Source organism: Peromyscus leucopus, chromosome 1 (assembly GCF_004664715.2).
Source record: "Peromyscus leucopus breed LL Stock chromosome 1, UCI_PerLeu_2.1, whole genome shotgun sequence".
NCBI classification, from domain to species: Eukaryota; Metazoa; Chordata; class Mammalia; order Rodentia; family Cricetidae; genus Peromyscus; species Peromyscus leucopus.
Genome location: NC_051063.1, coordinates 77,814,297 through 77,842,055, shown reverse-complemented (window position 1 = coordinate 77,842,055; position 27,759 = coordinate 77,814,297). Strand labels below are relative to the sequence as shown.

The 27,759-nt window shown below is 52.5% G+C and overlaps 3 protein-coding genes across 4 annotated transcripts; all 3 read right to left on the bottom strand.

Annotated features, from left to right (window-relative positions):
• Positions 1–76: 76 nt before the first annotated feature.
• Positions 77–6,376, bottom strand: Ppp4c (protein phosphatase 4 catalytic subunit). 2 transcript variants are annotated; one of them, XM_028885495.2, is made up of 9 exons: positions 6,257–6,376; positions 5,894–6,055; positions 3,450–3,501; positions 2,657–2,707; positions 2,386–2,487; positions 1,733–1,906; positions 1,518–1,644; positions 573–762; positions 77–488 (listed from the first exon to the last, which is right to left on the bottom strand). In XM_028885495.2, exons 2-9 carry the CDS (start codon positions 5,989–5,991, stop codon positions 359–361), a joined length of 924 nt encoding a protein of 307 aa, XP_028741328.1. In that variant the 5' UTR covers positions 5,992–6,055; positions 6,257–6,376; the 3' UTR covers positions 77–358. The 2 variants fall into 2 exon arrangements, with proteins under 2 accessions (XP_028741328.1, XP_028741329.1); XM_028885496.2 differs by lacking the exon at positions 6,257–6,376 and having other exon boundaries at positions 3,450–3,560.
• A 3,300-nt stretch (positions 6,377–9,676) lies between these two features.
• Positions 9,677–12,642, bottom strand: Aldoa (aldolase, fructose-bisphosphate A). The gene is given in 10 exon segments (XM_037210579.1): positions 9,677–9,964; positions 10,051–10,250; positions 10,390–10,564; positions 10,662–10,745; positions 11,089–11,249; positions 11,348–11,402; positions 11,849–12,060; positions 12,152–12,284; positions 12,488–12,534; positions 12,537–12,642. Coding segments are annotated over 10 exon segments (1,254 nt in total). The 5' UTR covers positions 12,628–12,642; the 3' UTR covers positions 9,677–9,868.
• Positions 12,258–23,800, bottom strand: LOC114704338 (uncharaterized LOC112694756 homolog). Its single transcript, XM_028885502.2, has 6 exons — positions 23,432–23,800; positions 22,661–22,807; positions 22,286–22,438; positions 15,224–15,744; positions 14,991–15,057; positions 12,258–12,284 (listed from the first exon to the last, which is right to left on the bottom strand). Exons 1-4 carry the CDS (start codon positions 23,783–23,785, stop codon positions 15,631–15,633), a joined length of 768 nt encoding a protein of 255 aa, XP_028741335.2. The 5' UTR covers positions 23,786–23,800; the 3' UTR covers positions 12,258–12,284; positions 14,991–15,057; positions 15,224–15,630.
• Between the last annotated feature and the right edge of the window lie 3,959 nt (positions 23,801–27,759).

Genomic DNA, 27,759 nt, shown 5'->3' with positions numbered 1-27,759 from the left:
GGCTCCGGGCCAGTGAGCAAGCAGGACAGGTCTCCATGTCCACCTCAGTCAAACCTGACAGAAACCTCAAGACTATTTTTCTTCTTTTATTAGAATTTTTTTCTTTTTTTTTTTCTCAAAATGTTTTATCTAAAAACAAAACCAAAAAAAAAAAAGGAAAAAAGAAAAAGAAAAAATGACTGGAAACTTCATGGATCAAGTGGGAGAAAGGAGAGGAAGCCTGGAGCAGAGGCCCCAACCTCTCCAGAGCAGTCCGCACCCTGGGGCAAGCCAAGCCAGGCAGCCCTCCACACCCAGCCTCCGACTGGGAAGAGGCAGTCACAGTGGTCCAGGGGCCGGAGGGGCTGGGGCCAAGGAGTCACAGGAAATAGTCGGCCACTGGCTTCTTGGAGGGGATGCCACGTGTTTCTTGGGGTGCAGCCTCAAAGATGATGAAATCTTTCTGGAGATGCTCATCCAGTTCCAAGATGGCTGCCACATTCCCGCAGCTGGATTGAAGAAGAGCGCACACAGTTAGCCACAGTAGGCCTAGGTCCCTACCCTTGCCCTGGATCCAGGCCCTGCCAGCTTACCGGTAGCAGTAATTAGGTGCTGACCACACAGTAAGCACGGTCTCATTGAAGTGCCACTTGTAACCTTCCATCACCAACTGGTGGGCACGGCAGATCATGTCAATGTCATTGGCTGCATTGAACTGGGCCACCACATCACTGCCAAACAGGTAGCCTGCCCCTCGGGGGCTCACTCCCCAGCCTGTTGTGTCTGAGACAAGATAAGAACAATGCATGGGTTCCTCTGGCTGCCTACTGTACCATGCCTTTTCCCTCATTAACCAGAGGCTTGTTCTAGGGAATTCTGGGAGACAGGATAGCAAATGCTGGAGCAGAGAAGCTCTAAGGAGAGAGACTGCCTCATGGCTGGGCCCCTCACAGTGACCATACAATGTACTGTCCAAGCAGCACTCAGGTGATAGGAGGCGCTCACACCCAGAGCACCAGCTATGAACGAGGACTTCCTGACAGGAAGGTCACCTTATGCCACATGGAGCAGACTGCAATGGCAGAGATAGGATTAGAGCGTATGCTTCGGACTGGTACTCAGAGAGCCAGATTTTAAATCTCAGTTCTGTCCCCAACTAGAGGGGAACCATACAAAATAAGGAACCCTCAGAGGTCACCGTTCTAGGGGAACTGGTCTCAACTCCAAAGCAGCTACTGTCAAGGTCTATGGCCTCTTCCCACCCAGGGAGCCAATGACTTCATCCGAAGTAGACCCTCTGAGCCATGGAACTCACGGGCCAACCCACTGTAGGCCTCAGTACACATGTACTCAGTACAGGAAGGTGGGTTCATGCTTTCTGCTCCTTATGGAAGGTCCATTCAGGCAGGTGGAAGGCAGAAGCCAGTGTGGACCAAACTTGTCCCCCTCTTCCCTGGCCTGACTCTCCTCCCTTCATATACTTGCTTAACCCAGTCTCCACAAGCTAAAGGTACAGCCAGCCCAGGTATGGCCCTCACCTTCAGGGTCAGACCACAAGAGGTCACACATGGGTCCATCATGGGGTACCTCCTGCTTTCGGTCAATTGTCCGGATCTGGTCCAGGGTCTGGATGGAAGGGGAGAGGCCCCCATGCACACAGAAGATCTAGAAGGGAAGGTAATACCAGAGAGAAGTGAGGTAGAAGCCCAGAGACCACCCCTGCCACCCCCCCAGGAGACCCAGGCCGACCTACCTTGCCATCGATGATGGCAGACAGGCTGAGGTAGTCAAAGATCTCGGTGCAGTATCGCCACACAGTCACCGAGCCGTATTTTCGCAAGCACTCATCATAGAAGCCGTAGACCTGGGTGATCTGGCGGCTCTCGTGATTGCCCCGGATCAAAGTGATGCGGTCTGGGTATCGAACCTAGGGCAGCACCAAGCCAGGACTGGTTCCAGTTGCTCTCTCCCACTTAGCCCTCCCAAGTCTTGGGGACATATCCACCAGCCTCACGCAGTCCTCCTGCAGTCTCTTACATAACTCACAGGCTCCTGGGGGCCTTTTCCAGAGAAGCACGACAAGACTAATGATTCCTCTCATCTGCCAGACTCAGGCTCCCGTCCTTAGCACCCCACCCTCACCCCACTGTGGCCCCGCACCAATCAACTCTCCCAGTTCACTCAACTCCGGTTGCTCCCTGAACACATAGCCTGTCTGCTTCCCAGAACTCACATCACCAGCCTCTTCCTCAAGGGCTCAGGAGACGGCCCCACTCATGGTCATGACCAGCCCTGCTAAGCACACAGTCCACAGCCACAGCCAAGTTCCAAGGTAGGTGACAGGAAAGGTGATGAGGACAGCAAGTAGCGGCCAAAGCTTGGGCTCCAGAGGCCAAGGGTCCTCACCTTAAGAGCCAGCAGGAGGAGGAAGGTTTCAACACTGTAGAAACCACGGTCCACAAAGTCTCCCATGAAGAGGTAGTTGGTCTCAGGGACATCGCCACCTACCTGGGAGGAGGGATATGGCTCTGCTTGGCCCCAAACTGTCCTCTCCAGCTGTGGCAGCCAGAGACTAGCTGAGCCCTTCTCCCACCCAGACCACATGCAGCCTAAAACCTCTCAATGACCATGTCTCCCAGGCACCCCTAGTTCACAGCCCCAGTGTCCCTCCACTCACTCTGAAAAGCTCCTTGAGGTCATAGAACTGTCCATGGATGTCACCACATACCTGGAAAGGAAGAATGTGGGTCAACAGAGTGGACAAAGGCACGGTCCCTTTGTTCCCAGAGACCATCCTTCAAAACACCTGTTATTTCCCAGGCTAGCCAGGGCTATATCACTCCATCTCAGGATCCAAATTCCACCCTCTAGTCCCAAGTACGCCTGTTCTGGTATTATCTATCCCCCCACAGTGAAAGCCAGCTGCTCTGGTGCAGGGGATGTGTCTTTCCAGGTAGACTTGCAGCTTCAGGAAGACTAGCTTCACCTCTGTTTGCCCCCGTGTGCCCAGCAGTTACTAACACAGGGCCATTGATCCACAAACTTCTGCCTTGGGTATGAACATCCCCACAACGAGTCAAAATTCCTACAGCATCCTTTATGGTCTTATGGTGCGGAGGTTAGAACTCAGGGCCTCATACATTTGGGAGAACATTCCATCACTAAAGCTGCAGGCTCTGCCCATCATCTAATTTTCCTATCAGGACTACCTGCAGATTGAGAAGCAAAGACCTGAGGTGCTCCAGCCTCTCATGAATTTAGTATCAAACCACAGGGTTTCCATGTGTCTTAAAAGACCAAGTCAGAGCCGGGCGGTGGTGGCACACACCTTTAATCCCAGTACTCATGAGGCAGAGCCAGGTGGATTGCTGTGAGTTCAAGGCCAACCTGGGCTACACAGAGAAACCCTGTCTTGAAAAACCAAAAAAAAAAAAAGACAAGTCAGGTTCCAAGGGACAGAGAGTACTCACTGTGACTGGCGAGTCCACCCTCTGCACGTTGCTCTCTTCTACCAAGATCTCTCTGGAGACAGGAGAAGACCAGGGTCACCACAGCCAGGCCAGCCCAGCCCAATTCCTGACCTTTTTTGGAGGGAGGGAGGACATGGGGTAGTCCTTGGACCTCCAGGGGACAGAAGAAGTATGCACGTCCCCATGATTTTGATCAGAGAGCACTGACCATGGCCCTCCACCACTCAATACCTGCTCACGGCTTCCTGCTGTCAAGTGGACAAAGTCCGAGTTCTCACTCCCACCCCAACCCCCTTTCAAGCCCGTCCAAGTAGGCTGGGGCATTTCCAGCCTTGCTTCTCCCTGTGGTTCTCTCACAAGTACAGCACACACGCCCAGGAGGGAGGCCCCTTTCCCTTAGAGCACCGACTGTCCTTAGGCTGAGCTCTAACCTCACCCCCCACCAGTCAGAGCCCTTCTCTCATGCTATCCAAAGGGTGAGCCCCAGGGCAGGGTGAGCCCCAGGGCAGGGTGAGCCCCAGGGCAGGACGTCCCCAGATGCACTTTTTCAAAGGGTTGTGCTGCCCCTTCACTGTCAGCAATATATTTTATTTATTTTTTTGGAGACAGGCTCTCATTTTATATCCCTGGCTAGCCTGGAACTTGATGTGTAGACCAAGCTAGTCTCAATCTCAAGAGATCTGTCTGTCTCTGCCTCTGTGTGCTGGGGTTAAAGGACTGCACCACCATAGCATGAATCTACAGCACACAGAACTGGCTCCAGTCCTTGCAGTGCAGACTACTTTTCCAAATCCCTTCGACAGTTCCTGGTGTCCAATCTCAGCAGCCCTCCATTTCCAAGTGGAGCTTGGTAAGTGCAGCAGTAAGTACTGCAGCTCATCCGCAGGCCAGGGCAGCACAGACAGCTTTGTTAGGTCAATGTCATGGAACAGCCCACACTGGGGCAGATCCCAAGATCCCCAGCACAGGTGGAGATGCTGAAGCATAGATGGATCTCTCTGAGTTCAAGACCAGCCTAGTTCAAGGCCAGCTAAGGCTACATGGGAGAAAACACACACACACACACACACACACACACACACACACACACACACACACACACACACACACACGGGCGTGGGGTGGGGTAGGGTGGGGTAGGGTGGGGTGGGGTGGGGTGGGGTGGGGTGGGGTGGGGGGAGGCATGCTCGCCCCACAGTCTTGGAGGGGAAGGGTGAGGACCAGGCTACTATTCCATTAAACAAGTGGAAGCCACACTGACAGTTCCCAGAAGAGGCAGACAACCAGCCTCAACTGTTGCCTACATATTTCCCTTTTACTCCTACCCTGCTTGAAGGTTCCCTCTCACTGTGCTCTGTCAGCTAGAGTCTTCTCTTTCAAGGACTACCCTTTCTTAGAAGCCCCCAGATAGCTTCAATCCACAAATACGCCGTCAGTGTCCTTCCCGCCATAAATATCACCACCTCGTGACTTACAAACACCACACTGTTTACCTTGAGCCCAGATTCACTGAATGAACATTCACAACCATTTTACTGAACACAATTTGTTCCACTTCACTGACTCAGGGACACTTCAAAATCATCACCACATAAAGCTGCAGAGCTCCGATTCAAGCCTAATCATTGCATCCCAAAACTGGGGTCCTTATTTACAACTTCCTAGAAAACCCTGCCTCTCTCCATATCTATACAGTGCTTAAAGCCAAAAAGGCTTTATTTTTCTGAGCCAGAGTCTCATGTGGTGGCCTCAACCTAGCCAAGGATGACCCTAAACTTCTTATTCCCTCTTCACCTCCCAAGTGCTTGAGATTAGAGGTGTGCAGAGGCTGTGGCTTTTGGGGGGTGGGGGTGGGGATAGGGCCTCACTCAGTAAACCAAGCTGGTCTGGAACTCATTATGTTCTACTCTAGTTTATTTACTATGTTTTTCGATCCCAACCGAACATGAGAGTGAGTCAACTCCATCTTGAATCACAACTAAAAGATCAGTGTTCAGGGAACTGACTTCAGATTCCATTCCTTTCTGGTTGGTAATTTTGAACAATTATAGTCCTTACTTGTTAAACTGAGCACAAAACCACCTTCTCTTTAAGGACTGATGGGATTGAGAGACTTTTACAAACCACAAGGGTTTTTTTTTTGTTTGTTTCCTTGAACCAGCTCTTTATTCTTCAAGGCCTGTCTCAGAACTCTGCCCCTCCAACAAACTTTCTCTTTGGCCCCACCAAGGTAGTCTGGTTTCCCCGAGTTTCCTAAGAACTTTCTGCCACTCGCTCCTACTCCACTAGAAACACATCTACAGCCGACCCTGGGAAGAAGTGGCCCTGGGGACCGCTGCTCTCCGGGAATGCTTCCGGGATGGGACAAGCCCTAAGTTCTGAGTTTGCCCAGCCGGAAGCCGTGGGCGACCGGCCGGCCTCTCCCTGCCGGCCTGCGGGCTCACCTGGCCTTAGCGCACAGGGCCTTGACTTCGCTCTCTTTGATGAGTTCGCAGCGCCGGAGCTGCTCGATCTGCCGGTCCAGGTCGCTGATTTCCGCCATGGCCCACCCCCCGGCGCGGGTCAGAGTTGGGGCCGCCGCCCCCTCCGGACCGCACAGGGGTCTCCTGGGAAAAGCGAAGGAGAGCCAGCCAATCAGAGGGTCCGTACGGGAGGGGGGGGGACTCGATTCTGGGACCGCCCCCCCTCCCCTCACGGCGGTCCAGGACCCTCGGCGTCCCGCTGCCCTGGCCGCACCCCGCCAACTCCCGTCGAACCCCGCGGGCCCGCGCTAAGGACGGTGGCCTGGAGGGGCCTCGGACAATTACCGCCGCTAGGACTCCGGCTGGGTCTCTCCGACTCCCCACTTTCCTCCGCTTTGGGCCTCCGCCACCACCGCGGCTACTTCCGGCCTGGCCGCGGAAGCAAAGGGAGGCCAGGGCTGTCGCGCACCGGAAGTGACATACACAGGTCACGCCCCTTTCGCGGCGCACGGAAGAAGGAACTAAGGAGTCGGAAGTGGGCGGGCGACGGGGTCTGGGAGGCAAACCTCGCCGTTCCAGCTATGTACGCTAGCTGACGTAAGCTCTGGTAGGCTTGTCGTCTCACGTTGCACTTTTCCCTTGCCTGCTTTCTGTCCTGCTACTACAGCTCCGAGGGGTGGAACTGCCTTGCTCATCATTGCTTTTCCAGTGTTTAGAATAAGGCCAAGCACTGCAGACATGTATAGTTGCAAAATGAATGGGGCAGCCCTAGCCATGTATCTTTTTTGTTTTTCCGAGACAGAGTTTCTCTGTGAAACAGCCCAGGCTGCCCTCGAACTCACAGAGATCCGCCTGCCTCTGCCTCCCGAGTGCTGGGATTAAAGGAGTGCGCCACCACCGCCGGCTTCTCTCCAGGTATCTTGCCGTGGTCTGAGACCTTTGCCATGGGAGCTCAGAACCTGGACCAGGTATGTGGCACACCTGTTTGTAATTCCAGAATTCAGGAGGCTGAGGCTGGATCCGTGGATTTGAGGCAGTCACGCTCAAAACAAAACAAAATCAAAACCTACCAAGACGACGTATTTGGTTAAAAAAAAAAAGGGGGGGGCTTGTCACCAAGCCTAACTGACCTGAATTGGACCCCCAGAACCCAGAGTGAACAGAGAAAACACACACGTCTAATTGAAAAAAATAAAGTGCCTGCTCTCCCCACACCAAGCTTGTTTCTAAGACTCCCTTGATTCCAAAATAGCCTAACATGTTTCTTCCTGTTAACAGGGTCTCAATTGTAACTCATCATGGCCCAAAATTTGCAGAATATCTGTGCTGACCTTAACTCACAGCAAATCTTGTCTCAGCCTCCCAAGTGCTGTGATTACAGGTGTTATGCAACCACACCCAGCATTATTTCCTATTTCCTGAACACATTCCTTCAAGGTGGCAGTGGCTCAGAGGTCAACTTACTCAGTTGCAAAGCTAAAAATTTGGTTTGAACCAAGGCTCAAATGTGAACCCAGGAAAAGCAGGTTTCAAGTCTGCTTCTTTTACTTTCTGAAACCCAAAGCAACACAAAAACTCTCCAAGTTCACATTGGAAGTCTTTTGGTTCTTTAGTGTTTTGATAGAGTAGGTTATTCATTTTAATCTTCCTGGTCTCCACTTTTGCCCATCACACTCCACTTTGAAATATCTTTTTCAGTCTTCTACTGTCCCTCAATTTTGAAAATCAGTCTTTTTTGTTTTTTTTTGTTTTGTTTTGTTTTGTTTTTTGGTTTTTTGAGACAGGGTTTCTCTGTGTAGCTTTGCGCCTTTTCCTGAAACTCACTTGGTAGTCCAGGCTGGCCTCAAACTCACAGATCCGCCTCCCGAGTGCTGGGATTAAAGGTGTGCACCACCACCACCACCACCACCACCACCACCACCACCACCCGTCTTTATGTGCCTTAAGATGTTTCCTAGTGGGCTGTGGTGGCGCACACCTTTAATCCCAGCACTCGGAAGGCAGAGGCAGGAGGATCTCTGAGTTTGAGGCCATCCTGGTCTATAGTGAGATCCAGGACAGGCACCAAAGCTACACTGAGAAACCGTCTGGTAAAAACGGAAAAAAAATTGTTTCCTAGAAGTCAGGGGATGGTGGCGAATGCCTTTGATCCCAGCAGAGACCACACTGGCCAGCCAAGGCTACACAGAAACCCTGTCTCAAAAAAACAAAGAAACAAACCCCAAAAAACAACAAACAGATTGTTTCCTAGAATTAAATGTGGTATGCAGCAACAATAACAAGAAGCCAGGCAGTGGTGGTGCCCACACATAATTCCAGCATTCAAGAGGCAGAGGCAGGCAGATCTTTGAGTTCGAGGCCAGCGTGGTCTACAGAGTGAGTTCCAGGACAGGCTCCAAAGCTACAGAGAAACCTTGTCTTAAAAGTGCTGGTGATCAGCCAGGTGGCGGCGGCTGCGGCTGTGGCGGTGGCGGTGGTGGCGGCGTACGCCTTTAATCCCAGCACTCAGGCGGCAGAGCCCAGGCAGATCTCTGTGAGTTCAAGGCCACCCTGGTCTACTAAGTTGAGCTCCAGGAAGGGTGCAAAGCTACAGAGAAACCCTGTCTCGGAAAAACCAAAAGAAAAAAAAAAAGTGCTGGTGATCAAACCGGGGCGTTATGAATGCCAGGCAAGTGCTCAACCACTGAGCTACACACCCTCAGCCTGGGCTTGGGTCTTGGCTACAGGAAATACATAGAAAGAGACAGCAGAGGCCATGTTTTGACACTCCTAAACTGTCCTATGCAGATCATCACTAAAACAGAAAGTGTAAAAAAAGTTCCTTGAAAGGGAAACAGAACATAAAAGGATCCAGACCAGGAAGGTGGGAGAAAAAAGGAAACAATGGTTGAGACTAGACAAGTCCCTGTATAGACCCTGATGGGGCTGGAGATAGCTCAGCACTTGTTGCTCTTCTAGAGGGCCTGGATTCAATTCCCAGCACCTACATGGTGGCTTACAACCACGACAACCATGAATAACTCCAGTTCTAGTGCTGGCCATCGAGGGCATCAGGCACACACTATACACAAACATTCAGGCAGAATACACCATTAAAAAAAAAAACAACCCTACTCCCAACATTGGGTGGCAGGGATTCAAATGGCCCATGGTTTGGTGCAGGGCCCTTGTTCTAGCATCAAGGAACACCAGCAGCTCAGAGGCTCCATTCTCAATCCTGAGCTTCGCAGTTGTGTACCTATGCCTATGCGGGAGATGAGTCTTGATTCTTCAAAATGTTCCATGTTCCAAAGAAGCCTAAAAAACTGTGGGTCATTCACTTTATGTTGTAGTGGGAAACAGCTGTACAGTGTAGGTTAGAGAGATGGTAAATGCCTTGTTCCCACCAAGACACTTTCTTTTTGGGCAAGATAACAAAGCCTAAGTTAGCATTGAGAGGGCTGGGGGTGTGGCTCAGCATTCTTGCCTACTATTCACAAAGCCTGGATTGGATCCTTGCATGGCTCAAACTAGGCACTGTACCCATGCCTATCATCCCAGCACTCAGGAGGTAAAGGCAGATGTCACCTTCAATTAGATGTGGTCAGAACATTTCACAATACTCTGCCTTTCTGACTCCAGTCAAGAAATATGCAGACGAACAAAGCCTTACTCCATCCTTTTAACTGCCCAGGAAGGAGGAACCCAAAACAAGGCTCTTTCCTCTTCTGAACTTAGCTACCTCCTCAGCCTTTCCCTATACCCTACAAGACATGGACAACAGACTCCCCCTTAAATAGTTCTTTATTGGCAGTGGGCTGGAAGGGATGGCAGAATTAGCAGTCACAGACAACACCACACACCAGTCACGAGGGCAGCATAGAGTGATGGGAAAGCGCCTGAAGGCCCCCCCTTCAATAGCAAGTGGGTAGGCAGGGGGCTGGAGTTGTCGATGGGGCAGCCTTAGGTCCCCTCTGCTTAGTAGGCATGGTTAGAGATGAAGAGAGATTCACTGGCTGCGGCGCCAGACTGACCACTTGGGGTATACTTTCCTTGACAAGCGAGGCTGTTGGCCTAAAAGGGAAGAGAAGTCAGACGAGAGCTCTTCACAGGGCACCCCACCTGCCCAGGCACCTGCCCACACCTTCATGCTGCCTTACCAGGGCTCGCTTGATGTATTCCTCCTGGGCAGCCTTCAGGTTCTCCTTTTTCCCACCCCAGGCCTTCAGAGCAGAGGCCTGCAGGGCTCGGCCGTAAGAGAAAGTCAAGGCCCATGGCTTCAGCAGTGGGCACTTGTTGATAGCATTGAGGTTGATGGACGCCTCTTCCTCACTCTGCCCTCCAGACAGGAAAGTGACCCCTGGAGAACAAGGGCAGAAGGAAAGGGGTGGCTTTCATTAGAGATGCAGGCCAGGGAGGAGCGGCCAGAAGCTACCCTGGAAAGGAGTCCAGTGTGATGACGTATCCACTTCACCAAGCCCAGAGGGAGTGGGCCTCACCAGGGACAGCAGGGGGCACTGTGCGACGAAGCGCTGTGACAGTTGCCATGGCAATCTCCTCATTGGAGAACTTCTGGGTACAGGCATGGCCTGGGGTGACCATATTGGGCTTCAGCAATGTGCCTTCCAGATAGACATGGTGGTCGCTCAGAGCCTTGTAGACAGCAGCCAGGACCTGGAACACGGCAGGGTGATAAGGTGGAGGACAAGGATTACCTCTGAGTGGGACGCAGCCCACCTCACTGCCCTGGCCAGGTGGATCGGCAACCTACCTTCTCAGTAACATACTGACAGCGCTTTAAGTCATGGTCCCCATCAGGGAGGATCTCAGGCTCCACAATGGGTACAATGCCGTTCTGTGGGGACAGGGAAGTGTGAGGACTCCTGACTGGGAACCTGGGAACCCCACCTACTGCTCTCCACCACCATTAGCCAAGATCTTATCTTGATGATAGTGAATCAAGGCTTCAAAGGCCTCAGCAGATTACTGGAGACAATCTTCTCAGGCTCGCCCACACACCCCCATTCCCATCACCACTTTGCAGAGTGGCCTCCACTGGTGAGCCTGATGCCTGGTGGGTATGGAGAACAGTTGCTCTGGGGGAGGTAGATATCCTGGCAGATGGACAGAAAGCTAGCCCACACTGGAACCAAATGATGTAGGAGATGGCCTATTAGGGCCCTGTAGTCCAGTCCCACCTGCTGGCAGATGCTGGCATAACGGGCCAGAACATTGGCATTTTCCATGATGGCAAGGGCTGAGGGAGTATGTTCCCCAATCTTTAGCACACAACGCCACTTAGCAAAGTCAGCTCCATCCTTCTTATACTGGGCACAGCGTTCAGACAGCCCATCCAGCCCTGAAGAAGAGAAACAGTGAGGAGGGGCAGAGGCGTGAACCTACTCACTCGGGAACTGTGGTGAGCAGGTGAGGAAGGGGAGGAGGCAAATCACCTACCTTGGGTGGTGGTCTCGCCATTGGTTCCTGCCAGGGGCACCACGCCTTTATCTACCTGCCAGGGTACAAGGCAGCAATTCTCAAGCTCTACCCCTCTTCCCTCCACCCAGCCCAACTTTACCCTCACTGCAGCCTCTCATGGCCTGCAAGTATTTTCTGAGTCCCATGAGGAAAGGAAGATACTTGTATTACTTGAGAGGAATACGAATTAGATTAGAGGAGCTGGAGCTACCTCTCACTAAGCAAACCATTTTACGGCTTTGGGCTTCAGTTTCTCAACTGTAAATGAGGAAAACACTTTAGAATCCTAGGGGGCTGTAGAGTTCGGCGATAGAGCACTTGCCTGGCATGCATAAGGACCCAGGTTTCATCCCCAAACACTGACAAAAAAATGTGCTGAGTGCACCCCTTATGTCTGGACCTGCTAACCCAGCATTCAATCCCTGCCCTATTTTTACCCCCTCTAGATCCATCTCTAATCTCACACCCCAGGGCCCTTACCTTAATACCCACAACACCGCCCTTGGACTTGATAACTTGGGGGAAGGGACGTCCATCGTCGGCCTTCTGGTACAGTGTTTCGTGGAAAAGGATCACCCCCCCAATGCAGGGGTTCACGCGGTCATCAGCAGTCAGCAGCAGCTGGCGGTAGAAGCGCCTGTTCTCTTCAGTGTTCTCAGTGCCAATGGACTGCAGCCGCTTGGCAATGCTTCCTGAAGGGATGGTCATGAAGGAGGATAAGGGGATCAGCCTGCCACCTCCACCCCCGGGCCCTCCTCCCCCTTTCTCCTGCCTGTACCGCACCGGTGGACTCATCTGCAGCCAGGATGCCCTTGCCCGGAGCCACAATTCTGTGAGCGATGTCAGCCAGCTCCTTCTTCTGCTCCGGGGTCAGTGCTGGGTATGGGTAGGGCATGGTGCCAATGGTAGCGCGTTCCTGAGTGAAGCAGACAGTCGGGGACAAGTGGTTAGCTGGGCCATCCTAGAGTCTCCCTGGGCAAGACAGGACTTCTTCCCTGGAGGCCAGGGCAGGAGCCCCCACCTCCCCTGCCCCACTCCCTGAGGGTCCTGGGATACTTCCTGTCCCAGACCTCTCCCCTGCACCCAACTTCCCTATACTAGACCTGCCTCTTCCTGTACCTTTCCTAACTCTGTCTGCTGCTGGGTGTTGCCCAGCTGAGAGTGGGTTGCTCACTGGCAACCGGGGGAAAGGAAAAAGCCAGCGCCAGGGACAGGCGGGTCATGTTGAAGCTGGACCCATCTGGCCTGTGCGTTGCCATGGGTCACCTTGCCTAGAAACAAAATTGAATCGGGAGTATTTTAGAATATAAGGATCACGAATAGGGCAGAGAGCCCAATCATCTGAAAGAGCAGAGAAAGAAATGGTCTGTGCTTGCAGCCACACAGCAACCCAGAGGCTAGAGCTGAGATAGAACCCAGATTTTCTGAGATGGGGCGTCCCTTGTAATCTACCCAGGGCTGGCCTAGGCTTCAAGGACATCCCAAGGTCAGGCTTCTCCCTCCTGGATGGGGGGGGGGAGTGGAAGGAAAAGGGTATTAGGAAACATATAGAGCAATCAGAAACAGAGAAAGGGCTATGGAGCCCAGGTGGAAGGGAGGCTTTGCTTCCATGTTGCTCAAAGAGGAAAAGGTTTATGAGAGGCACGTGCCCCACCCCTTCCCTGAAAAGTGCTCCCGTCTGTTCGGCGGCAGCAGTTCCAGGCTCAGAATCAAGGTCACAAGATAAGGAAAGATAGTAAAGTGTTAATTGGCCACGGAGCGCGGCAGCTGAGGAGATTCCCCTCCTCCCCAGGGGCTCCCCCAGAAAGGAAGCAAACTCCCCCACCCCATCGAGGAACGCTGAGGCAGTATACGAACTGACCCCCCCCCACCCATCGCTGCTTGGGATCCCCGAATAGGCGATGGGACCCTAATGTTTGCATAGGGGGGAGTCCTTGCAAAAATAAAAATAAAAGAGGGGGTCTGGCGTTCCATCTCATCTTGCTTCCTCCTCCGCCATGACTCAGCGCACGAAGCTGCTGCGTGGCGCAGCTCACTGCCAGAGCTCAGGCTGGAGAGGGCAGGAGAACCCGGGCTGGGAGAGATCATGGGGGTAGAGAAGGGAGAAGCGAGGGGCCATGGGGATGGAGGTTCCGCGCTGCGGCCCTGCCCGCCACCGACCCAAGACCTAACCCCAAGGTCCCTTCCCCGCGCACGTGTCCAATGGCGCTCACCTGGCACTGGAGGGGTGGATCTGCCGGGTAAGGCGGTGGGTAAGCAAAAGGACTGAGGAGCGAACGCTGCTAGTCACCAGAACCCCGTTCTGCGGCGCGTTCCAAAAGAACGCAGCCTATTCAGCTGAGGGATGGGGGGGACGAGAGGCGGGGCCTGGGACATTTAAAGGCGCCGCTCCGCCCTCTGCGGGTTTTTTCCTTGCAGGGACACTAAGTGTCCAATTGCAGGCGGGCACTGTGCGCGGCACGGCCCCAAGACGCTACGATAGGAGGAGGCGCTGGGGAGGAGACAAGCGGCCAGAACCCGATCCCTCCTCCGCTCCGCTAGGACGTGACTCGAGCCACATCCCGCTGGCCACCAGGGTCCTCCCTCCCCCAGCTCCCGCCTGGCGCGCGCGCGAGCATCGTGACTCAGCCGGAATGTGGGCTGGCCAGGGGGTGGGGGTGTCAGTGAGATGATGGCTGGCCTCCCCTCCTAGACCCCTGGCTTCCGGCCTGCGCAGTGGCAGCCTGACGTCACTGTAAAGAACCCAGACGTTCCGCGCCTTCCTGCCTCGTTCAGCGCATGGCTACCGGGCGCAGCCGATCCCTCCCCGGCCCGAGCACCCACAAGGATCGGGAGAGGGCTACGCAGCGAGCAGGGTACGCAGGCAAAGCCTCCTCGGACCAGCGCGCCGGCACATCGCAGAAGAGTGGCCTAGCCTGATCCGGACTAGACTAGCAGATTGGTTGGAGTCACCACCCGCTACACCTAAACACCATCTTTGAGGAAATGATCGGCAGGGGCTGGCTTAAGCCGGACTCGTCTTCCCCAAACCAGATTTCCTTCTCCTAAATAAAAATCCAACACCGAGCGGCAGTGGCGCACCCCTTTAATCCCAGCACTCTGGAGGTAGAGGCAGGCGGATCAGCCTTGGCTACAGAGTGAGATCCAGGAAAGGTGCAAAGCTACACAGAGAAACCCTGCTCGGAAACCCAAAACTAAAAAAAAAAAAAAAATCCGTCTCCGAGCTTCCTGTCACCCATTTACATCAGAGCATGCACTTCCCTCAGGCCCCAATCTGCAACCCCCTTCCCTACCCTGGGCTATGGCTAGCGGCCCACCTGTGGCGCTGTGAAAGAAGCTGGCAGAGCCTGGTCAGCTGCAAGTGAGGCCAGCGGCCCTGGGCTGGGTTATAAGGCAGCGCTTACCCTCCACCCCTCCCCTCCACCCCTCCTCCCCCTCCCCGCACCAGTGTCCCTTCTCCGTAACCCCTGCCCTTTCCCCACCACGAATCCCGCGGCAGGGACCTATATTTAGGGAAACCTGAGGCTCCTGACATTCATGCCAGCGTGGGGCCCCTGAGTCGGGGAAGAAAGCAAGCTGCTTCGGTTTGCCTGGAGAGGAGGAGGCGCCCCTGCCCACTCACCGGTCTTTAGAGGAAACGCTTCCTTGAAAATACAGTGAGCAAGAGAAATCAATCTCGAGTCTGGGATCTATAAGGCAGAGCAAAAAGTAAAGGGAGATTGGTGGGGTGTCTCTGGATGTTGCCTCCCACTGACTCCTCTGGCCCCCTCTTCCCTTGACTCTGGGCCTGCTGGTGGCTGTACTTTTTTTTTTTTTTTTTTTTTTTTAAGGAGCAAATACAGGCAGGGTACTCACCTCTTTAACAGGGAGTCTACAGGCAGGGTGTGGCCGGCCATCCCTACATCTTGATATTCCCGGTTGGCAGAGCCCTCCCATACTGTTGCCAAGGTGAGCAATGTCCTGCATCCTCACCTTCAAGTACATCGTTTACCAGGGGAGGGAGGGGTTGATGGCCAGGGCACTGCCAGAACACCAGCCCCTTTTCTTTCCAGCCCTCCAAAGGGGTCGCAGTTCATCTGTCCAAGGGCCGTCGGAATCCTGTCCCGCAGGGAACCAGGCCCTCCACTCAAGGCTCCCAGGTAGCTAGGCTGGGCCCACCAGCTGTAGTTCCAGTGGCCTCGTAGTGACGTCCTGAGGGCCATTACAGAGGGGGCTCTGGGGGCGGGCCACTCCCCAAAGAACAAGCCCCCCACCCCCATCCTTCATCTGAGCTTGATCTCGAAACAGAGGCAGTTGAGGCTCTGGCAGTCCGGAATCTGGCAGGCACAGGCACAGTCACACAGTGGACAACAGCGGGGGCAGCGAGGGGCCCAGCCCTGAGGGAGAAGAGAAGGGTGAATACGGGGACCTTCCTCCAACTGGAGAAGGGGACAGAGGGCCTTAGGAGGTCCCTCTGCCCAGTGGAACAGAGGGTTCCACCCACCATTTCTGGAAACAAAGCCATTCTCCATGTTGAGAACCCAGCAGTGATGTGGTACTCTAGCCGACCTCAAGAGCCCCCAAGCTCTGTGGTGTGAGGAGGGGGAACCAGTGAAGAACCAGCTTTGAGTCTGGCTAGAACTGGGGTGTCAGTGTCCGGCTCAAAGACAGTTCTGCTCTACTCCCCCAGCCCTGTGCAACCCAGAGGAAGCCAAGACACAGAGAGCACATTTCGATCCTCCTGAAGATAACTCCTGGGTTCTGAATGCTTTGCTGGCATCAAGCCAAACTGCAAGATGTCTTCCTTCCTTCTTTTCTTTATGAGGCAGGTACTTAGTGTACAGCTCAGGCTAATCTGGAACTATGAAACCAAGGCTGGCCTCAAAAATCATGACAATCCCCTTGCTTCAACCTCCCAAGAACTTGGGGTTTCTGTTGTTCTTTGTTTTGAGACAGGGTTTCACTGTGTGGCCTGGCTACACTGGAACTCATTCGATTCCTAGTGTAAAAGCAGGTGGGTCTCTGTGAGTTCGAGGCCGGCCTGATCTACATATTGAGTTCTAGGACAGCCAGGGCTACATAACAGCAGCGCAGTTCTCAGCCTTCCTAATGCTGTGATCCTTTCTTTCTTTCTTTTTTTTTGGGGGGGGGGGTGGGGAGGTTTGAAACAGGGTTTCTCTGTGTAGCTTTGCACCTTTCCTGGATCTCACTCTGTAGCCAAGGCTGGCCTTGAGCTCACAGAGATCCACCTGCCTCAGCCTCCCGAGTGCTGGGATTAAAGGCGTGCGCCACCGCTGTCCGGCTTAACGCTGCAACCCTTTAATACAGTTTCTCATGCTGTGCCCCCAACCACAAAATTATTTTTGTTGCTACTTCATAACTAATTTTACCACTGTTATGAATCGTAATATAGACATCTGTGTTTTCCACTGGTCTGAGGTGACCCCTGTGAAAGAACTGTTTGACCACAAAGGGGTCACAACCTACAGGTTGAGAAGCGCTGACATAGAGAGATCCTGTCTCAAAAAAGAAACCAAACAACACAAAACAACGACAACAACAAAACCAACTTTCTACGCCAGGTATGGTGACTTGGGCCTGTAATCCCAGCACTTGGGGGACAGGAAGGCAGGAAGCGAAGTTCAAGTCCACCGGAGCTGCATGAGACCTTGTTTCTAAACGACAAACCAACAAACAAAAATAAAAAAAAGAGGCTAAAGCGATGGTTCAGCAGTTAGAGCACTTTCTGCTCTTACAGAGGACCTGAGTTCAATTCTCAGCACCTACATAGTGGCTCAGAACCACTGTAACTCCAGACCCCAAGTGCCAGGGGATCTGACACCTTCTTCTGACTTCCTCAGGCACACACATGGTATATCATTTTCCTCAGGCAAAGTGCTCATAGAGAAAAATAATAAATCTAAAGAAGAAAAAAAGTTTTTTCCCCCTCAGTGCTGAGGACTCAGGACCTCATGAGCACTAGGCAAGCACTTTATTATAGAACTCCCCTGAATGGGGAGGGAGCTTTTCACAAAAATGAAATGGAGGTTCACGGTGATTTGCCCAGAGGGATACAACCAGAGAGCGGAACTGGCTTGAACTAGAGTTGGTTTCCCCAGGCCTGGGTTTCCCTTGTGCCGACTTTCCCAAGGCCAGGAATGTCAGCTTCATTCTAAAGCTTCTAAGGCAAGAACACTTGGTCTCAAGTTCTCTACTTGATGAGGACTCACGCTCAGCAGGTGTCTGAGCCACAGATAAACGCTGAAGTATAAACTAAGCCAAGCATATCACTTTGCCCTCTTTAGGCAAAGGCAGAAGAGGGCCTCTCAACCCCAGGAAAGATGTCTGTCTCATGGACATAATGTCCTGAGAGATAGGAAGGGACATTCAACACTCCAACCCACAGCTCCTCTAGCCTGGGACAGGGATGTTCTGCAACTGCCCCAGGCATGGATGGGAGGCAGGCCAAGGAGCTGCAGTGGACACACCCAGAGTGGCTGTGTGACAGAAGACAGGCTCCTTGAGGCCACGAGCAAAGCTAGTGACAGCCACAGTTGGATCAGAAAGCGGGCCAAGCCAGGAATAGGGAAATGACCTTTCCAACAGCTGAGGTTTCGGGGTACGGTGTCAGATGACCAGTGAGATCAGCTGTCAGCAGAAGCTCCAGCAAGGGGAGGCGACCAGCCAGCTCCAGGGAAGGGGTCTAAACTGGACTGTGTCGCCGCCAACAGGGGGCGAAGGCTGTAGCATAATGGTGGAAGGGAGAGAGAAGTGGTTTCTCCATGTGAAGAGTGGTTTGGGCATCTCTAGGGATGAAGTCGGGCCTGTGGGTTTCTGGAGGACCACACCATCGTGCTGTGTGCAGAGCCACTGGCCAGAACACTTCACTGCCCTTACCTCAGAAAAGAGGGTATTAAAAGCATCTCTTGGCTCTGTTTGTGCAAGGGTTTAGTCCAGCCATTAATAACTGGCTAATGGATTTCTTGACTCTCACAAGCAAAGGTTTCTGGAAGAACTCTACTGTTTAAGTATAAATAAGGACTCTGCAGCCTGTTAACTCCTGAGTTCTTGGGTGGGGGTTACCTTTTGGACTTTGGGAGGGTCAGACATTTTTACTGGCTAGTTAGTGCTCAAGCACTAGAGTAATAAGACCTAGGTGGGAATTCTGCTTGGCTAAACTACGTCCTGAGCCTCTGTTTCCTCGTCTCTGAAACAGACATAGCACTGACTTTTCAGCGTCAGTGGACGGAAACGAGACCCTGAGTGAGTGCTCGGTGGAGCGGGCCACACAGTCATCACCGTCTGGTTTCCCTCTGTAGTTTGTTTGTGTGAGATAGCATCTCACTATGGAGCTCTGGCTGGCCTGGAACTCGCTGTGTAGCCCAGGCTGGCCTCCAACTCACAGAGATCCACCTGCTTCTCCCTCCCCAGTGCTGGAATCAAAGGTGTGTGCTACTACGGCCGGCTTTAGTGATGGTTCTTAATTCTCATGTGCATCCAAATGACAAGGGCTTGTTAAAAAGCACCAACTACAATCCCACCCCAGACGCACCGGCGAAAGGCCTTGGAGGGCTGCCACGTGAGGCTCCCCCTTATTTCTGATCACCTAGCTGCATGCCACCCCCTTCTCCTACTCCTAGAACTGGCTACTCATCTGTCTCTGCCCTTCACCATGAGTCCTGGGAGCCCAGGGATACCGCCTGGCTTACTTGTGCTGAGCCCCCAGGGTCAGCACAGAGCCTCACACTGTGGCTCCGTGTGTACTGTACACACGAGGTAGGGAAGAAATGAAGGAACTCCATCCTCCTAACAAAGCAGTTCAGTAAGCAGGTCTCTCCTCCAGAGAGGAAGAACACCTTGGGTTTGTGGTCTGGCTGGCACATCTGTTTGACCCCAGGCGAGTGAGTCACTCAATCTGTTGTGAGCCTCAGTGTCTACCCTTGCCAAACAGACAAGCCCTGTAACCTTCAGGCTGGCATTGTTACCGTAAGGAACCTGGAGAACAGAGGGACTTCAATGTACTTTGAGGAAAGACAGATCAAGGACAGGACAAGCTTGCCCTAGCCTTGGCCACTCTACATCTCTTCCTGTATCCAGCAGAAACTGGACAGGATCTGATCCACAGGTTCCAAAGCCCTGGGCCACCAGGTGGGAGACTCTGTCTTCTCACAGCCAACCTCAGCTCATCATTGGTGCTGAGAAGTTGATCCCTGACTTGTCACTCGATGTGGACACACAGGGAAGAAGACAGGGTGTCGGGACCATGAATCATCCTGTAACTCCTTACGATGGGCGTTCTTAGAACCTAAGGTCTCCTTTTCCCCTATCCTACCTGGGAGCCCACCCGCGCCTGACTAGGGAGCCAGAAGTGGCCTCTTGGAAAGAAAGCTCGCTGCCTTCCCTCACTATGAAGCCACAGCTGGCCTGGAACTTGCTATGCAGACCAGACTGCCCTTGAACTGGCACTTGCCTCTGCTTCCTGAGGCTATGACTGAAGGTATACAGTGCCAACGCCTGGCCCTACTGACTGCAATTATCTTGCAACATAGGTTTACATTTCTTTATTTTAAATGTATCTTGTATGTGTGGGTGTTTCGGTTGCCTGGATGTCTGAGCACCACTTGTATGACTGAGGAGAACAGAAGAGGGCTTCCGATCCCTTGGACCTGGCAATGCAAACAGTTCTGAGTCTGAATGTGGGTGCTGGGATTCAAACCCGGGTCCTTTGAAAGAGCGGCCAGTAATCTTAACTGCTGGGCCATCTCTCCAGCCCTCATACTTATTTTTTGAGATAGGGCAGCTTGCCCATACTGGCCTTGAACTTCTGATTTAGCTTTACCTTGAACTTCTGATTTTTTTTTTTTGAGATTTTATTTTTATTTCATGTGTATGAGTGTTTTAATGCATGCCTGCTGCCTATGGACCAGAAGAAGGCACCCATACCTAGTTTATGCAGTGCTGGGAATCAACCCTGCGCCTCCTGCATTCTAGGCAAACACTCTACACCAACTCAACTAAATCTCCAACCCTCATAATTTATTTTGAAACTCAAAACATCTGCCAGGGATTTGCACCAAGAACAACCAATCCAAGTTATGAATTTGCTGTGGCTCAGTCTGTTATCCCCCTCTGATAAGGAAGGTCATCACTTCAAGGACAGGAACTCTGTTGTCTAAATCTCTGAACCCAAAATAGTCCCTGTCCAAGAAAGTGGTCGAGCACACTGAACATTTTTAAACCCACAAATGTAAAAATTGTCTTCTGTGGGTCAGCTTCCACCCCCCCCCCCCCCCCCGAGGATCCTATTGCGATTTAAACTGAGCAGTTTGCTAGCTGAGGCTTTCTGTGTAACACTAGGGAAGCCACAACCATCCCGAAGCCCTCTTACCCCTCTGCAAGAGGGGCAGGATAACATGTATATAGCTCCATGCTCAGGCATGGGCACATGGCCAAGGTGTGTTGTCCAGATGAAATGGTCCTGGTGAGGCACACTATGTGTGGGCTCCACCTTTGCCAGGGAGGCAGTAACGCACGGGAGTAACCCACACATGAGGGTAACACACACACAAGACAACTGTGCAGGCCTGATCTAGACACTGACCGCTCCTTCCCATCTCTGCTCCCCGCCTCCCCTTGTTTCTTATGACTCTAGCCAAGTGCTCGACCACGCTGCCTACATGAGTAGTTTGTAGACAATATTTTTTGTAATAAAAATGTAGGTTTGTTTTTATTTATTACAAAACCCACTTGTAATCCTAGCACTAGGGAGGCAGAGGCAGGAGGATCTCTGTGAGTTTGAGGCCAGCCTAGTTTACACAGCAAATCCCAGGCCAGCCAGGGCTACATAGTGGGACCCTGTCTCAAAAAAATCAAAACAGAACAACCACCAAGCCAGCAAAAATCCAGCTTGCTTAATAATTAATGATTTAATTTAAGAAACAGTTAAGCTTCCCACCATCTTGGTGCCTGTGGAGTCCTGCTGGGAACGGGACCTCTAAAAGGCAAACATGTCTGAAAGGCTTGTCCAAGGCCATTTTTGCTGGCTGGAAGCGAGGTCTCCGGAACCAAAGAGAGCACATGGCTCTTCTTAAGACTGAGGTGGTTATGGCTGAGATGAAACTGGATTCTACTTGGGCAAGAGATGTGTTTATGTGTATAAACAAGGGCAACACACTGACTCCTAGAGGCAAACTGAAAAGCCAGAGTAAGCTGGGAAGGGATCTTAGAGCCATGGAAACAGCAGCAGGGCCTGTGCCAGAGTCCAAACCAACCCTCCTGCAAAGGCCATTGGTCATAGAATCCTCTCAAAAATTTAAACTAACCAAAAGGAAATAAGTAAAAATGAAAAAAAAAATTTACAGTTAAACCAGGTAGTTGTGCCGTACACCGACAGCCTCAGCACTGGGGGGACAGAAGCAAGAGGGCCAGGAGTTTAAGGCCAGCCTCGTATGCAAGACCCTGCTGCAAACAAAAATTTAAAAATTAAGTCATGTTAAATTTAAATCACTCCTCAGCTCTCAGAGCTGCTGGTGAAAACAGTACACTGAATACAAGAGCGCTGTTGTCTGGAATACAACATCACCCAGTGAACAGAAGGGGTTTCGCTGGGATCAAAGCTGGGTCCTGGTCCACACGAGGCAGGCTTACAGCCCTGTTTTCTTTTAACTACCGTGTTCACAAGTCCTGATTATGTCCTGGGCAGGTCACACAAACCATCTTTCTCCAGCAGTCACCCTATTTTCTTTTCTTTCAAGTACCACTCATCATCACCAGAAACAATCTGATATGTTGCCATGTTGCTTTTAGCTGTCTGCCTGTGACTCAGTCCCTGGCCTGGGGTTAGTTAGTGCTCAGTAATAAAGGTGCTGAACAAAGAAAATGAAGGCCCGGACCATACCCAGATAAGAGGGGGCTGTGTGGGTGAAGGACAGAACTCACTTCGCTGGGATGAGGGCAGCAGGCATCCAGGTAGTGGGCTGGACTGGGCAGAGGGAAGTCACAGGCTTCTGCGCAGCTCCAGCAACAGTCTTGGGTCTCGGAGGCAGTCTGTTTTCTGCACGGGAAGCTGCAGTCTGTGCAGCAGCCCTGAGCCTAGGAGATGGCAAGACTCAGGATCTGGGCCGGACAGCAGAGAGGGCCAGACAACTCTCTCTCTACTTTCTGGAGAGGGGTAAGGGAAGGATTCAGTGGAGTCAAGGAGCAAGATTCCCGTGGTCCCATGCAAAGGACAGATGCTCTGACTGAATGGTAAAGGTCAAACGCTTGCAAGTGAGGGGACATACTAATCCCCCGGCTCCCCTCCAGGCTCCTCACCAGCAGGCAGTGCCTCGCCAGCAGCACTAGGCCCAGCAGCAACAAATACACGCCCACGGCGATGAAGACGATGGCCGGGATGGGGAGCAGCAGGGAAGGGCTGCTGATGGAAGAAGCTGAGGCTGGATTCCATGGGCCCGAGGAGGCCTGGACAAGCACAGAGGAAGGGGGAAAGGGAGGTGGGGCAAGAGCGGGACAGGATGCCAGGAGGGGCACAGAGCTAGGTGAGAGGTCAACAGGGTACCACCCTGACTCGCCACCGTGTCCCTCTGCCATCCTCGTTTTATTACCAAGTACCGGCTGTCGATTTAGAGTTATCTGCGAAACACCGCCCTTCTTTGTAGACTCCTTCTCCGCACAGACTTTTGTATCTAACTCCGCTATGACAAACTTCCCACCCCTCAGCCCTCATCACTGGTCCCGCTTCCGACTTGTTTCTTCCCACACCAGCTGCCCTGGTATCCCCACCCACGGCTCCCTACAACTGCTTATTTCCAAGCGCCCCCACCCTAGCCCTAGCTACTCCTCCCCCGCCCCATACCCTGCCATCACATGAGGTCTAAGCGGTTCCCCAGGCTCCATCCTCTGCCCGGGCCCCAGGCCTCTGCCTGTACCGCTGGCTGCCCGGTTGTTACTACACGATCTCGCTAGGAATCCCCGAAACGGGCCACCTCCCGGGAAGTGAATCCCGGGCACTGTCTGGCGGCTCCTGTCCGGAAGAGTTTTTATTGGACAGAAGGTCCCCTCCCCAGCACCTAACACTGGACTCACGTCCATGGGGAAGGGCAACACAAGTCCGTCCGGGAGCTGCAGAACAGAGAAGATTCTGGGCTCGGAGATCGAGTACCCCTCGGCTGGGGTACCCAATCTCCTCTCTCTTCCTGCGTGGGAAACCTGGGGCCCACGGACGACGGCTGGACAGGCGGGGGTCTCGGGGTCCAACGCCTTCCCCTCCGGCCTTGGCCACGCCCTCCGCAGTCCCCAGGTCCCGGCTCCCTCGGGCCACGCGGCCACAGCACCTATACCCGCAGGGCGGCGGTTTACAGATCCCGCGCCGCCTTGGGTCCGAACCGCCAAGGCGCCAGCACCGCCCAAGAGCTTGGCGCTGCTTCTTGCCGTTGCCATGGGGACCGCAGTGCTGCCTCTACGGCGGCCGCAGAGACCCAAACTCTCTATTCCCGCCTCACTGTACCGGCTCTGCCTTCTTGGACCACTTACCCTAGGTCATCGCCACCATCCTGGCTTTCCCTCCGGAACTAGAGGGAAACAGCGAATTCTCGCCACCGCTGGCCCAGGCAGGGTGTTCGTTAGATGCTGGATGCCGGAGGAGGCAGGCTGGGTCCACTCCCTCTTCTGCAGAGGGGGAACGGCCTGCCTCATCCATACTGTGTTTCTAAACTTTATTTTCTGGAGAGGGGCAAAGAAGGATTAACTCCCTTGGTCCCATGAAAAGGACAGATGCTCTGACTAAATGGTAACCGAGTCTCAAGATAAAAGCTTGTAAGTGAGGGGAGATACTAATCCCCAGGTTCCTCATCCCCAAGGCCTACCCTTTCCTCCCTGCCAGGCTCCTCGTTAATTTTATGGAAATATCAAATGTTTTTCAGCCCGTTTCACTTCACCAGCTTTAGTCTCCCCCCCAACCCGCGCCCAGCTTTTTGCATTTTTTTCTTTCCTTCATTCATGTTTTGTTTACTAAGACAAGGTCTCGTTCTGTAACCCAGGCTGGCCTGAAACTCACACTATGTAGTGTAGCTTGGTCTGAGCCTCACAGCAGGTCCTCACCCTCCTGAGTGCCATGCTCACACCTGGTCCTGTTCTTATTCTATGCTGAACCACCATAACCCACTGACTGCAAGATAAAACACAGCGTTAGCAGACTCCACGTCATCTACTCAGCATCCTCTGGCTTCCCTCCACAGCTCCAAGAATAAAGCCAATTTACTTCCCTCCTGCTGACATTCTATCGGAGGACAGGGCATACATATATAAATAGATACGGTTTTGTGCCGATCAATTCTTTCAGTGCCCCGTGTAAGATGTACTGAAGGGATGCTGAGCCATGCCCAGAGTCTCAGCTCTGAGGCCTTTGAGACTCTGTTCCCTCTGCCTAGAACATCCTTCCCTTTCTTTCTCTTGAACTCCTTCCTCATCCCTCAGGCCAGTGCTTGGCTTTGTCCTTTCAGGGTCTTGCTGCACACTTCAGGCAGTAGTTGCGGCATTGGGTTCTGCCCTCTTCAGCCTCATCCCAGGGTACTGAATGTCGCCATGTCTGCCTGGCCCCTGGGTCAGACAGCTAGTGCTGGCCTGCTTCTCCTGATTTGTTTCCAAGCTCTAGCACTTGGCCTTGGGACCACCCAGAAAACAATGTCCACTGACTCTATAAACCACTCAGATCCAGATCCGACTCTACTTGCTGATGAAGTGTTTTCTGGCACCCATTCCCTTGGCTTCCAATGTGCTCAGCTTCCCCGAGTCACTCCTAACCTTCTGGGTGCAAAAGTGTGCACATGCGTGTGCACACACAGAGACACAACTCCTGTGGAGGCCTGGGATACCGTGCCACCACACACCTGCTTCTCTTCCCTCCCCGATGTACTTACAACAGCTGCTTCCCCGGATTTCCTTTTTTTTTTTTTTAATTTTTCATTTACTTTTTATTTTATTTTATTTTATTTCTCCAGAGTCTCACTATATAGCTCTGGCTGCCCTGGATATGTAGACCAGGTTGGCCTTGAACTGGGATTAAAGGTGTGCGCCGCCACTATGCCTGGCTCCCATGGGCTTTTTTACACCACAAGAAAGCTACAGAAATTGTCAGGTAGTGGCGCTCGACTTTGATCCCAGGACTCAGGAGGCAGAGGCTGGCAGATCTCTGTGAGCTCAGGCCAACCTGGTCTACAAAGTAAGTTCCCAGACAGCTAAGCTAAGGCTGTCACACAGAGAAACTCTGTCTCTAAAAACCAAAAAAGAAAAAAGAAATTGTCCGAGTCTGTGCCCTATTGTGCAGTTTCCTCCAAGACTGAAACATTCCATCCTTCAGGGAAGCTCCTTAAGCAGGAAGGTAAACAACTCAAAATAGCTTCAGGAAGTCCCTGAGTCTGACCAGATTCACCAGGCCTCTACCTGCCAGGGTAAGCAATAAATGCCGAGAGTCCTTCTTAGACAAGACACGCTGTAAAGACCCTTTAGACTTAGGCCAACTGAGTCACGTGGGAAGGACACTCTCCAACCTTTCGAGCTGCCTGCAGGCTGTGTTTTTGTGAGCCGTCACCTAACCTGGGGTGGGCTTTGGTGATGCAGCTGTCTGTGAGTCATTGCTGCTCCTGTAAATAACCCCTCACCCATATTCCTGTTAAGTAACCCCAACAATACTTATTGGTTCACCAAGTTGGACCTTGGTGGCATCCGTACTTTGGTCTTTCCTAGGCTGCCTATCTGGGGTGAGTAGATCGTGTGTGTGTGTGTGTCTGTGTGTCTGTGTGTGTGTTTCCCCAGGAAAAAAGTTTTGTCACACAAGAGCCTCTGGGTCCTGAATCCCCTTTGAGCCTTCACATTGCCAGGGGCCCAGTCATTCCTTACGACACCTCTAGCCTTCTCAGAGATGACTTTGAGCACAAAATGCGTGCTCAGCTAGTCCCTGATGTCAGCATTGTTGACTTGAAGCAGTATCAGATTGCCTCCTTGAGATTCTTTTTTTTTTTTTTTTTCTGAGTCTCAAGGACCAGGATGAGGCCAGTTTCCACCTCCACTGTAGAAAAGGTCTCTAATGATGCAAGCTCCACCCCCCCACCGCCACCCCCATCTTCAGCCCCTTCCAACAGACAGATGTGAGCCTTGGCACGGCCCCAGCCTCACCCATGCTCTGCAGTGGCCAGACTCACTGCTGATGGAACTCTGTTCCTACCATTGGCTCCTCCAGAGTGTAGGAGGGCAGACAGTGTCCCAGACAAGCCAATAGGAGGGATGATATCTGTGCCTCACTTTGCCACGGCCTCCCTTCTGCTCACATTATACCAGCAGGAGGAGGTAGGGAGGTGATGACTTTGCCATAGCCAATAGCTGCCATGCTCATGCTACCTGAAGTTCAAAGCAGGGGGTGTCAGATACGATAGTGTTGAACTGACCCAGAAAAGTGAGAAAAGGATACCATGTTCCCCAGCATCATGGGCTGGCTGAGAGATCCAGAGGGACCAGCAGGTGAAAGAAGCTTTGGCAGGCTCAGATATGACCCTGAGAAGGATCATTTTGATCTAATAATTTCAACCCCTCCATTGGCTATCAGACAACATTGGCTTCTAGATATTAAGGAAAGGCTCCTGGGCTGGCAGGATGGCTCAGCAGGTATACACATGTCTGATGAACTGAATTCAACCCCCAAAAGCCTTGTAAAGGTGGGAGGAAGGAATGGACTCCTCTGATTTCCACACACACATGCTATAGCGTGGATGCATCATACACACACACACACACACACACACACACACACACACACACACACTACAGAGAGAGAGTTTTCTCAGCATCCCTAATATGAAAATGAAAGCCACAGACTGTGGTGGGCCAAGCCTTTGCTCTTAGCACTCAGGAGGCAGAGGCAGGTGAACTCTGAGTTCAAGGCCAGCCTGGTCTACAGAGTGAGTTCCAGGACAGCCAGGGCTCCGCAGAGAAACCCTGTCTCAAAGCAAACAAACATGAAAAAGAAGATGAAAGGCCTTTGTCTAGACCTCATCATGGGGGATGAAGAAGCTGCATCTGCGACCTGCCCTGGGCCAAGTCGGCCGGCTCTCATACCTCCGGTCCCAGAACATGGGAGGTAAGACAGGAGGATCCTTAGTTTGAGAATAGTCTGGGCTACATATAAAACCCTGTCTCACAGGCTGGGAGCAGGGTGGCTCAATGGTAGACTATTTTCAAGACATGCACAAGACTCTTGGGACTTAATCCCAAGTCCCATAGAAAACAAATAATCGGACAGTCATTAATGACTACCACAGTGAGATCTGGTATAGGAACTGCACTTTATGCCTACCTTTTTGAATCCTTCCCAGAAGCCCTTAGTAGAGTTCCTGCTAGTGTCCCCACTTGTACATAAGCAT

Coding starts and splice junctions, on each gene's coding strand:
- Ppp4c (XM_028885495.2), bottom strand. CDS start 5,991: ATGGCGGAAATCAGCGACCTGGACCGGCAGATCGAGCAGCTCCGGCGC. Junction 2,708..3,449: donor GGGTGGACTCGCCAGTCACA/GTGAGTACTCTC, acceptor CTTCCTTTCCAG/GTATGTGGTGACATCCATGG. Junction 1,645..1,732: donor CTGCCATCATCGATGGCAAG/GTAGGTCGGCCT, acceptor CTTCCCTTCTAG/ATCTTCTGTGTGCATGGGGG.
- LOC114704338 (XM_028885502.2), bottom strand. CDS start 23,785: ATGGCAACGGCAAGAAGCAGCGCCAAGCTCTTGGGCGGTGCTGGCGCC. Junction 22,808..23,431: donor TGTTGCCCTTCCCCATGGAC/GTGAGTCCAGTG, acceptor GTGCTTGTCCAG/GCCTCCTCGGGCCCATGGAA. Junction 22,439..22,660: donor TGGCGAGGCACTGCCTGCTG/GTGAGGAGCCTG, acceptor GCCATCTCCTAG/GCTCAGGGCTGCTGCACAGA.